The sequence below is a fragment of the Salvelinus alpinus genome, chromosome 6, assembly GCF_045679555.1.
Source record: "Salvelinus alpinus chromosome 6, SLU_Salpinus.1, whole genome shotgun sequence".
NCBI lineage: Eukaryota > Metazoa > Chordata > Actinopteri > Salmoniformes > Salmonidae > Salvelinus > Salvelinus alpinus.
The window spans coordinates 67,599,929-67,612,101 of record NC_092091.1 but is presented as its reverse complement, the minus strand read 5'-3'; the positions used below and the strand labels follow the sequence as shown (position 1 = coordinate 67,612,101).

General features: G+C 44.4%; 1 protein-coding gene and 1 long non-coding RNA gene across 5 annotated transcripts in view; one reads left to right on the top strand and one right to left on the bottom strand.

The window, feature by feature from the left end:
* LOC139579156 (mucin-17) overlaps positions 1–876 on the bottom strand; it is a 26,458-nt gene extending 25,582 nt beyond the window's left edge. For all 4 annotated transcript variants that reach the window (XM_071407495.1, XM_071407499.1, XM_071407496.1 and 1 more), the window contains exon 1: positions 719–876. In XM_071407495.1, coding sequence (XP_071263596.1) covers positions 719–764 — 46 coding nt within the window. In that variant the 5' untranslated portion in view covers positions 765–876. The remainder of the gene's footprint in view (positions 1–718) is intronic.
* Positions 1–12,064, top strand: part of LOC139579157 (uncharacterized) — a 13,071-nt gene extending 1,007 nt beyond the window's left edge. The window contains exons 2-3 of the long non-coding RNA XR_011675683.1: positions 2,736–2,902; positions 11,676–12,064. This is a non-coding gene — a long non-coding RNA (uncharacterized lncRNA). The remainder of the gene's footprint in view (positions 1–2,735; positions 2,903–11,675) is intronic.
* Positions 12,065–12,173: the final 109 nt, after the last annotated feature.

Here is a 12,173-nt window from a genome sequence, read left to right as displayed (position 1 = left end):
CACAACCTTTTTACTCGCACATGCGCCTCATTATTTTGCTGTGAGACCTGGAATAGAAAAATTAAGGATGTAATATCTCAAATATCTTTCATTGTGCTCCTAAATGTATTTGTGTGCGCCTGCATTTTTTCAACTTAGGTGCACACATGATCCTCGTAGAGCCCTGTAAGGGCAGCTTTAGTGTAGCTCATCTTCTTCCAATGTAAAGTAATTAGGAGTTTGATTTCAGAGTAGCTTCCCCAACACTGTGTAGAATATAGAGAGAAGAAACCATTGCATAGATAGAGCATTGATTACATCAGCAGCTTTTTTGAGCAGATAAACTGAATTGACAAAACCAGTTGAGAAAACAATCTCGTATTTGTATAATAACCTGTGCAAAATAATCAAAGACTTGATCTTAACTATACAAAAACAAGCAAAGTACATCAAAGTAATGTTATACTAGATCAAATTCAACAAGAAACCTAGTGCTTAAGAGTGTTTGGCCAGCCCCCAAAAATAACATCTATTTTTGTTATTATTTTAAAGATAAAAAAGAGCTTTCGGACAGTAAACGAAAGGTCGCTGGTTCGAATCACCGAGCCGACTAGGTTGACGTGCTCTTGCACAAGGGCACATCAACATGTCGCCCTGGATAAGAGCGTCTGCTAAATGACTCAAATGTAAACATACTGTAAATGTCGCAAAAACAGAGAAAGACAGAGAGGCAGCTTACCCAAAAGGACAATCAGACAGGGAAAAGTAAACTGTATTTTGTCCATTTTGAGTAACCCTTGTGTATAGTTATCTTTCCCTGTTACTCTAGTAGCCTGCTGTAGACTGTGTCACTAACAGAGTGAGGAAATGCAGTGCAGTCTAGTGCATCCCTCTCAGGATGCAGGGCCATGAAGCCACAGAGAACATGCACCGCCACAGGATGTATAATAGAGAAATAGTGTTGCTCAAAAAAGTACTGGGGGAAATTACAAACTTTTATACAAAACTACTCCCCCCCTTCGGGTTCAGAATTCAGACATTCTCTCAAAAGCAGAGGAGTAATGCTTTTCTATCATCTAGGATTCTGCCCATACCCAACCCTAGACATTTATTGTTTGATTCCATCATTAAAAGTGGACGCTGAATTTGATTCCTGATGCTTGTGTGTGTTGTGGTGTATGTGTGTAATACAGTACCCTTACAACACCCTTACAACACCCTTATCTTACCTCATCTTATGACTGCATTGGGTCATGTCTGTCTTTATCAGGTTGCCACAGATACTTGTTGTTGATCTGAGTCGTCATGCAGTATTTATGTCTTCCTTGTAACCTCTCAGTTCTTTCCTTTGAAGGCAACAGACAGCAGGCACGTACAGCGATGATGGAGCTCATGCAATCTTTTTAAGGACAAATAACTAAATATCTACTTACAATATCAGTAGTCAGTACACTCACAGAAGAAAAGGTGCTGTCTGGAACCTAAAAGGGTTCTTTAGCTGTCCCCATAGGATAACCCATGAATTAACCCTTTTTTGTTCCAGGTAGAACCCATTTGGTTCCAGGTAGAACCCTTTCCACGGAGGGTTCTACCTGGAACCAAAAAGGGTTATCCTATGGGGACAGTAGATTAACCCTTTTTTCTAAGAGTGTGGTGATAGTAGATATAAAGGCCTCTCGCACACTCCTCATCCTCTCCAGTTGCCTAATAAATCATACTTTGATACCAATTATTGCTATGCAGCCAAACAAAACACTGCAAAATCGTGGACATGTTCCTTACAAGTGTTGATAAAACATGTTTACTGGAGAACTGAGACGAAGTAGAGACTCTGGACAGGGTGGATGAGGTTTAATTAAATGCAATTTATTCAGAGGTAAAGATATCTGAAATAGCGTGCACGGACCCTTTTCATCAAGCTCAAATGGAACTATCCGAAAGAAGCCCAGATAACAGAGTGCATATACATTTTATACAGTACAGAAAGTAGGTTGAGTCTGGAAGTTCTGGTCCTCTGGTTGGTTCTGATGAGTTGGGCGAGGTCTCCTTCAGGCCAGTATCACTGTCCCATTGGCTCTGAGTAGAGTTCTTTGTCTTCAGAAATGTTCAGCTAAAACAGGAGATTAGGTGTGTGCGTAGATGTTCCTATTTTGACATTTCTGTGTGTCTCTGTAAAATGTTCAGACTGAAGAGGAGTTTTTGTGTGTGCGTAGATGTTCCTGTCTTATCTGTGTTTATGAAAGGTTTACGTCAGCCCTCTGTCCTTGGGTATGTGTGTGTCTCAGTTTCTCGTGATATGCAGTACCCGGCACCACTTTTCTTATCAGTCTTTATGAAAAAGGCCTGTGTCAGCCATCTGTCTCTGGGTGTGTGTGGGTTTCCGTATCTGCTATGAGTTTGTGAGTAACCCTGTTTGGAAAGAGTTTAGTTATAACAATGTATTAGCAAATATGCTTGTGTTATAATAAATGATATTTATTACACAAGCCAGAATGTTGAATACAATTTTAACTTACACAATAAGTTGTCTACCTTTGCGGTTGGTCCTCCAACTGCTCGAAATTTGAGGCAAAATATCCACAGGACATAATCGTTAACCCGACTTTTTAAAGCACCAGTACTGACATTTCTATCACCTAGCAAATGCGCAAAACCGCATGCAGGGCGTGAATGTCAGATACAATCAAATTAAATATTATTTGTCACATGCGCTGACGCACAAATAATATTTTGATTTGCACCCCCCACAACCACAGGGCTCTCCAGAGGGTGGTGCGGTCTACCCAACGCATCACCGGGGGCACACTACCTGCCCTCCAGGACACGTACACCACCCGATGTCATGGGAAGGCCAAAAAGATAATCAAGGACAACAACCACCCGAGCCACTGCCTGTTTACCCCGCTATCATCCAGAAGGCGAGGTCAGTACAGGTGCATCAAAGCTGGGGCCGAGAGACTGAAAAACAGCTTCTATCTCAAGGCCATCAGACTGGCCATCATATGTATATACTGTATTCTATTCTACTGTATCTTAGTCTATGCCGCTCTGACATTGCTCGTCCAAATATTTATATATTCTTAATTCCATTCCTTTACTTTAGATTTGTGTGTATTGTTGTGAAATTGTTAGATATTACTTGTTAGATATTACTGCACTGTTGGAGCTAGAAATACAAGCATTTCGCTACACCCGCAATAACATCTGCTAAACACGTGTATGTGATTTGATTTGATTGGAGATCAGAATGACGGTTGTATTTTTATCCACAAGAGGTCAGCATTGTATCATAGGCAAATAAAACCATCACCACAGCTCTCTCCTCTAAATCCAAAACGCTTTGTCAATGGAGCTTTTGAGAGTGTCTTGGCAACATCTGACCCAACAGTGAGACAGACGCTGCTGGTACCTTTGGGCGGAAAGTTGGACTCTGACTCAGTCCTCAAGAAACATTCCATGTCAAATGATTTACACTTTCCCCATTAAAACAAGCCAAAGTTCTGAGAAACCCTTTTAATCTCAAATAATGTGCTAGTAATTCATGTAGCTAAACGTACAGTCAGTACAGGCCAGTGTTGATGTCTACAGTGCCAAAGTAGACAGAGTTGAGGCCTAAAGTAAAATAATATCTAAACCAGTTGGTTCATAAGATCTCAACATTGGACCAGAGTGCGAGTGTGGTGCTATGTGGTTAGGTCGAGGTGAGGTCTTGGGTTGTGGGTTGTTCCTGGGGTTTAGACTTGAGTGGAAGTTGAGGTTCTGTTTGGCCTGGTTGCTATAACATGGAGCAATACTAGTTAACCTTTTAGGGCTCATTAAGCTTAGTTTTCATGTTCTTTGGTCATGCACAAATATATTTTTTTAAATTATGTTTTGATAGGCTGTGATATGATATTTTGATAGGATAACTACAGCGACACAGGGCAGAATAAAAAAATAGCGAAACGTGTCTGGATGTAATAGGTTGCAATGCCTGTGTATAGAAACGCTTCGATGGGTGGAGGAATACAGTGTGTAGTGCGAAGGAGTGTTTGTGTGTGTGTGTGTGTGTGTGTGTGTGTGTGTGTGTGTGTGTGTGTGTGTGTGTGTGTGTGTGTGTGTGTGTGTGTGTGTGTGTGTGTGTGTGTGTGTGTGTGTGTGTGTGTGTGTGTGTGTGTGTGTGTGTGTGTGTGTGTGGCAGATTGACGTTTATTGGGATGAACACAGAATTTAGCGATATCCGCTAGATAGGCCAGCTGCAAAGTCAAAATTGGCTATATTGTAAACATTTATGAAAACAAATATGCCTTTTGGTCTTAATTTAAGGTTAAGGTTAGGCATTAAGGTTAGCAGTGTGGTTAAGGTTGGGGTTAGGTTTAAAATCAGATGTTATGACTTTGTGGCTGCGCCAGCTATTGACCACTCTGCAGAGCTGCCTCCAGAACAAGATTCATGAGTATTCAGACCACTTGACTTTTTCCACCTTACAGCCTTATTCTAAAATGGATTAAATTGATTTTTCCCCTCATCAATCTACACACAATACCCCACAATGACAAAGCAAAAACAGGTTTTTATAAATGTTAGCAAATGTATTAAAAATAAAAAACGGAAATATCGCATTTACATAAGTATTCAGACCCTTTATTCAGTACTTTGTTGAAGAGCCTTTGGCAGCGATTACAGCCTCAAATCTTTTTGAGTATGATGTTACAAGCTCGGCACACCTGTATTTGGGGAGTTTCTCTCATTCTTTTCTGCAGATCCTCTCAAGCTCTGCCAGGTTGGATGGGGAGCGTCACTGCACAGATATTTTCAGGTCTCTCCAGAGATGTTCCATCCAGTTCAAGTCCGGGCTCTGGCTGGGCCACTCAAAGACAATCAGAGACTTGTCCCGAAGCCACCCTTGTGTTGTCTTGGCTGTGTGCTTAGGGTCGTTGTCCTGTTGGAAGGTGAACCTTTACCCAGTCTGAGGTCCTGAGCGTTCTGGAGCAGGTTTTCTTCAAGGATCTCTCTGTACTTTCCTCCGTTCATCTTTCCCTCGATCCTGACTAGTCTCCCATTCCCTGCCGCTGAAAAACATCCCCACAGCTTGATGCTGCCACAACCATGCTTTAGCGTAGGGATGGTGCCAGGTTTCCTTCAGACGTGACGCTTGGCATTCAGGCAAAAGAGTTCAATCTTGATTTCATCAGACCAGAGAATCTTGTTTCTCATGGTCTGAGAGTCCTTTAGGTGCCTTTTGGCAAACTCAAAGAGAATGTCATGTGCATTTTACTGAGGAGTAAAAATCCTTCTGGCCACTCTACAATCCTGTCTTGGAGCTCTATGGACAATTCCTTCGACCTCATGGTTTGGTTTTTGATCTGACATGTACTGTCAACTGTGGGATCTTATATGAACAGGTGTGCGCCTTTCCAAATCATGTCCAATCAATTGAATTTACCGCAGGTGGACTCCGAATAAAGTTGTAGAAACTTCTCAAGGATGATCAATGGAAACAGGATGCACCTGAGCTCAATTTCGAGTCTCATAGCAAAGGGTCTGAATACTTATGTAAATAAGGTATTTCTGTTTTTTTACTTGTAATACATTTGGAAAAATTGTATGCTTTGTCATTATAGGGTATTGTGTGTAGATTGATGAGGAAAATGTTTTATTTAGTCAATTTTAGAATCAGGCTGTAACGTAACAAAATGTGGAAAAAGGGAAGGGGTCTGAATACTTTCCGAATGCACTGTAGTCTCCCTGTCTGTGTCGACCCCTGGGCCCTGGCCCTGTAAGAGCAGGGCAGAGTGCCGGGCTGGCTGGCCGGTGACAGGCCCTTGGCTCCCAGCCTCTCTCATACAGTGATCCCCTCGGGGCAGCCTGCCCAGCGAGCCACCAGCCCTTTCATACATTCCCCCACACCGCCCCCAGCCCCAGGCCTTTACCCACCCGCTGCCAACCAACGCAGAGCCACACAACCGTGTGTGCCACCCAGCGCTCCCCAGGCAGACACAGACACCTGAGCTGGCACAGCAGAGAAGGAGAGGAGGGATGATGGAGGGATGGAGGGAGAGCCCAGCCAGACTTCTAGCCAGTCGGCCAGCAAGCGATCCCTGCACCCCGCTGCAGCTGTTCCGTCCCGCTCCACAACGCTCCCACTGTTCCACTTCCAATACAGAACTAATTAAAACTGCGCCCATCTCCGTCCCTGCCAGAACCCCCCCCCCCCCCCTCCACACACACACACACACACACACACACACACACACACACACACACACACACACACACACACACACACACACACACACACACACACACACACACACACACACTCCTCCCCCCTCCTAAACCCACCCCAACAGCTGCCTCCACTGCACAGTTGAATTGAGTTATTGACCAGCCTTTTTGTAAACTAAATTTACTGCTTTCGCGCTTTCCTCCATTGATTAAATCATCATGTAATTGATTCCTTCTCTGTGGGCTTCTCTCTGCTTTTGCTCCCCCTCCCTACCTCATGTTCCCCGTATGCCTTTACAGAGCTGCTTGAGAAATTAAGCGCAGGGCAGCGGTGCACTCTGCTGCCAGCAAGGCATATAAATACCAATTGTGCCATAATAGTAGGTGATCTTGGCCTAATTAAAACATCTCAGTTATAATCTCAGAAGTCAGGAAATACCATATAAGGTCAGGCCACCAACTGACACGGTATTATCAGGTGTTCATTACACATCCCTGTTGTTTATTGTTTTCCCACGTTGCCAACCTCCAGGTTTGGTGCTCGGAAACCTTCCTCTTACCACAAAATTACACAATATTGATAGCTTCCTTCTGTAATTTCAAGGCAAATTTGTTGTTCCAGAGGACCAGAAATAGGTTCTAGCTTCTCTCTCTCGCATTCATCCAACCCGTAATTGCCATGCAAAAAAATAATGAAGAGTGTTGGCTTCCAAGAGCAGCAACCCTCCAAGTCTCGGCCACTTCCTTTACCTTGTCCTCACCAAGCATTCCGATATAGATTAGCTGGAAATGTTTCCTGCTCTGCCAGGATAATCCCTTGACCGTGTATTAGGAATGATTTAGGCACACTGTATTCCGGCCAGAGCAGGACATGGCTGGACCTTAGTTTTCATTGCACCCCCCATGATTTGGGTGTTCCGATTGTTTTACATTGTTAAGGGAGGGGGTCTTTTGTCGTTGAAGAGGGGGGCAAGAAAGTGGGCAATGTATACTACTTATACTGCGGAAACAGAGTTCAAAGTCATCATGTGGACGTGAGTAGATGATTTAGAGTCACTGTTAAACGGCAGAGTCGGAGCCCTTGGAGGAGAGTGTGTGTGTTCGTGTGTGTGTGGTTTGAAACCAGGGGGTCCTGGGAGTGAAGTTATTAAGAGGTTTGAAGTCTGAGGGGTATTTCCACATTTTTCAGCCACACCGACCGACGTTACCCACCACAAAGCTGGGTTACCTTCATCAGTCAGGATTGTTAGTAATATGAATGAGGATTTCAACAAAAGAGCACTGCACACCTTAGTGTGGGAGATGAAAGCCCTGTACATGGACGTGATCTATTGGAGACAGTGTTACATACACTCTTAGACAGTAACGTTCCAAAAGGGTTCTTCAGCTGTCCCATAGGAGAAGCCCTTTTGGTGCCAGGTAGAAATACCCTTTTGGATTCCAGGTAGAACCCTCTGTGGAAAGAGTTCTATATAGAACGCAAAAGGGGTTCTACTTGGAACCAAAACGGTTCTAACTAGAACCAAAAGTGTTCTTCTACCTGGAACCAAAAAGGGTTCTTCAAAAGGTTCTCCAATGGGGACGGCCGAAAACCCTTTTAGGTGTATAGACAGTGTGTATAGACAGTGATACATAACATGGAAAATCCAATATAGATGTGAGCTAGAGGATATAGGCATGATGTCCACAGTCGTTTCTGACAGCCCTCTGTCAGGTTCTATATACTGATCTGAGACTCTACAGTGCATTCGGAAAGTATTCTGACCCCTTGACTTTTTACACATTTTGTTAAATTAGACATATTTTAAAATGCATTAAATAAATAAAAATCCTCATCAATCTACAAACAATACCACATAATGACAAAACGAAAACAGACCCTTTGCTATGAGACTCGAAATTGTTTCCATTGATCATCCTTGAGATGTTCCTACCACCTGATTGGAGTACACCTGCGGTAAATTCAATTGATTGGACATGATTTGGAAAGGCACACACCTGTCTATATAAGGTCCCACAGTTGACATTGCATGTCAGAGCAAAAACCAAGCCATGAGGTTGAAGGAATTGTCCGTTGAGCTCCGAGACAGGATTTTGTCGAGGCACAGATCTGGGGAAGGGTACCAAAACATTTCTGCAGTATTGAAGGTCCCCAAGAACACAGTGGCATCCATCATTCTTAAATGGAAGAAGTTTGGAACCACCAAGACTCTTCCTAGAGCTGGCATCCCAGCCAAACTGAGCAATCGGAGGAGAAGGGCCTTGGTCAGGGAGATGACCAAGAACCCGATGGTCACTCTGACAGAGCTCTAGAGTTCCTCTGTGGAGATGGGAGAACCTTCCAGAAGAACAACCATCTCTGCAGCACCACCAATCGGGCCTTTATGGTAGTGGCAAGAAGGAAGCCACTCCTCAGTAAGGCACATGACAGCCCGCTTGGAGTTTGCCAAAAGGCACCTAAAGGACTCTCAGACGATGAGAAACAAGATTATCTTTTGCCTGAACCTCAGACTGGGGCGAAGGTTCACCGTTCAACAGGACAACGACCCTAAGCTCACAGCCAAGACAACGCAGGAGTGGCTTTGGGACAAGTCTCTGAATGTCCTTGAGTGGCCCAGCCAGAGCCCGGACATGAACCCGATCGAACATCAAAGTCAAAATAGATGTGCAGCGACGCTCCCCATCCAACCTGACAGAGCTTGAGAGGATCTGCAGAGAAGAATGGGAGAAACTCCCCAAATACAGGTGTGCCTAGCTTGTAGCGTCATACTCAAGACTCGAGGCCGTAATCGCTGCCAAAAGTGCTTCAACAAAGTACTGAATACTGGGGTCTGAATACTTATGTAAATGTTATATTTCAGTTTTTTTTTGTTAATACATTTTAGAATAAGGCTGTAACGTTGTTTTTTATTTCACCCTTATTTAACCAGGTAGGCTAGTTTAGAACTAGTTCTCATTTGCAACTGCGACCTGGCCAAGATAAAGCAAAGCAGTTCGACACATACAACAACACAGAGTTACACATGGAATTAACAAACATACAGTCAATAATACAGTAGGAAAATCTATATACAGCATGTGCAAATGAGGTAGGATAAGAGAGGTAAGGCAATATAGGCCATGGTGGCAAAGTAATTACAATAAAGCAATTAAACACTGGAATGGTAGGATGTGCAGAAGATGAATGTGCAAGTTGAGATACTGGGGTGCAAAGGAGCAAGATAAATAAATAAAATAAATACAGTATGGGGATGAGGTACATTGGATGGGCTATTTACAGATGAGCTATGTACAGGTGCAGTGATCTGTGAGCTGCTCTGACAGCTGGTGCTTAAAGCTAGTGAGGGAGTTAAGAGTCTCCAGCTTCAGAGATTTTTGCAATTCGTTCCAGTCATTGGGAGTAGGGAAATGGAAGGAGAGGCGGCCAAAGGAAGAATTGGCTTTGGGGGTGACCAGTGAAATATACCTGCTGGAGCGCGTGCTACGGGTGGGTGCTGCTATGGTGACCAGTGAGCTGAGATAAGGCGGGGCTTTACCTAGCAGAGACTTGTAGATGACTTGGAGCCAGTGGGTTTGGCGACGAGTATGAAGCGAGGGCCAGCCAACGAGAGCGTACAGGTTGCAGTGGTGGGTAGTATATGGGGCTTTGGTGACAAAATGGATGGCGCTGTGATAGACTGCATCCAATTTGTTGAGTAGAGTGTTGGAGGCTATTTTGTAAATGACATCGCCGAAATCGAGGATCGGTAGGATGGTCAGTTTTACAAGGGTATGTTTGGCAACATGAGTGAAGGATGCTTTGTTGCAAAATAGGAAGCCGATTCTAGATTTAATTTTGGATTGGAGATGTTTAATGTGAGTCTGGAAGGAGATTTTACAGTCTTACCAGACACCTAGTATTTGTAGTTGTCCACATATTCTAAGTCAGAACCGTCCAGAGTAGTGATACTGGATGGGCGGGCAGGTGCGGGCAGCGATCGGTTGAAGAGCATGCATTTAGTTTTACTTGCATTTAAGAGCAAGTAAAACTAAACTCTCCACGGAAGGAGAGTTGTATGGCATTGAAGCTCATCTGTAGGTTAGATAACACAGTGTCCAACGAAGGGCCAGAGGTATACAGAATGGTGTCGTCTGTGTAGAGGTGGATCAAAGAATCACCAGCAGCGAGAGCGACATCATTGATGTATACAGAGAAGAGAGTCGGCCCGAGAATTGAACCCTGGGGCACCCCCATAGAGACTGCCAGAGGTCCGGACAACCAGGCGAGGCAGTCATTTGAGAAACCAAGGCTGTTGAGTCTGCCGATAAGAATGTGGTGATTGACAGAATCGAAAGCCTTTGCCAGGTCAATGATTACTGCTGCACAGTAATGTCTCTTATCAATTGCGGTTATGATATCGTTTAGGACCTTGAGCGTGGCTGAGGTGCACCTATGACCAGCTCTGAAACCAGATTGCATAGCGGAGAAGGTACGGTGAGATTCTAAATGGTCGGTAATCTGTTTGTTAACTAACGTAACAAAATGTTGACAAAGTCAAGGGGTCTGAATACTTTCCGAACCTGTGAAAGAGTGTCATCACACTAGGCTGGGTAATAGCACGGTAGATCGCGTGTGTGTGTGTGTGTGTGTGTGTGTGTGTGTGTGTGTGTGTGTGTGTGTGTGTGTGTGTGTGTGTGTGTGTGTGTGTGTGTGTGTGTGTGTGTGTGTGTGTGTGTGTGTGTGTGTGTGTGTGTGTGTGTGTGTGTGTGTGTGTGTGGCGAGCTAAAATCAGGAGCAAATGGTTCTCGAACAAGATTTCTCATTTTATGACATGATCTGAAGCTGTGCCGGAGCTCCCTGGAGTGGGCCAGGTCAGCATGTATCATCTGAATTATTCATTCATGGAAGCACACTGTGACTGTGTTGTATTACTCAGAGTGACTGTCTGGGTGTCGAAGCAGTGGCAGTCCCAGGCTGAGTCCGCAAATGGCACCACGTTGCGTATCTAGTGCACTACTTTTGATAGGGCTTTGGTCAAAAGTAGTGCACTATATAAAGAATAGGGTGCCATTTGAGACGCGAACCAAGTCCCACACCGGGTACATAATACAGCATTAGACATGGAAAATCCCTTCCCGATGGGCCAGGCCGAGGGGTGAAAAGACGGGCTTATTTCACCTAAAGTGAATAGGACAGTATGGGTAAGACAGGGGTTTTAGTGGTTTTGCAGTTCAGTGCCTGTGTTTGAAAGCATGCTCTTTCAGCAACGTGGGTGGCGAGGTTTCTTCTTACTACCACCTCTCCCCAGTATTGTAGTTGGCTCTTTGCACTTGTCAGAGCCATTGCTCACTTGCTCGGAAAATGTTAATATTGTTTTATAATGAAAGCCGAGAGGGACGTTGTTGAATTCCCCCACACACACAGCATAGCCCACAGGACCGGAGAGCTTGTTGTCATCGCAGATGTCCAAATTCAATTAGCATATTTATTGTTTTCCTATTTTTTTCAGAGGAGGGCATTCTCTCTACGCAGACGGTCCCAGTGCTGTGTTCCCGTAGCTACTCCTCCATGTGAAAACACAGTGTGTCACGTAAACACAGGACGGAGAACAACAAGCACAAGCAAAGAGAAACTTTCCACTCCTTCCTGATCCTCCCCTCTCTCTCTCTCTCTCTCTCTCTCTCTCTCTCTCTCTCTCTCTCTCTCTCTCTCTCTCTCTCTCTCTCTCTGTCTCTCTCTCTCTCTCTCTCTGTCTCTGTCTCTGTCTCTGTCTCTGTCTCTGTCTCTGTCTCTCTCTGTGTGTGTCTCTCTCTCTCTCTCTCTCTCTCTCTCTCTCTCTCTCTCTCTCTCTCTCTCTCTCTCTGTCTCTGTCTCTGTCTCTCTCTCTCTCTCTCTCTCTCTCTCTCTCTCTCTCTCTCTCTCTCTCTCTCTCTCTCTCTCTGTCTCTGTCTCTCTCTGTGTGTGTCTCTCTCTCTCTCGCTCTCTCTCTCTCTCTCTCTGTCTCTGT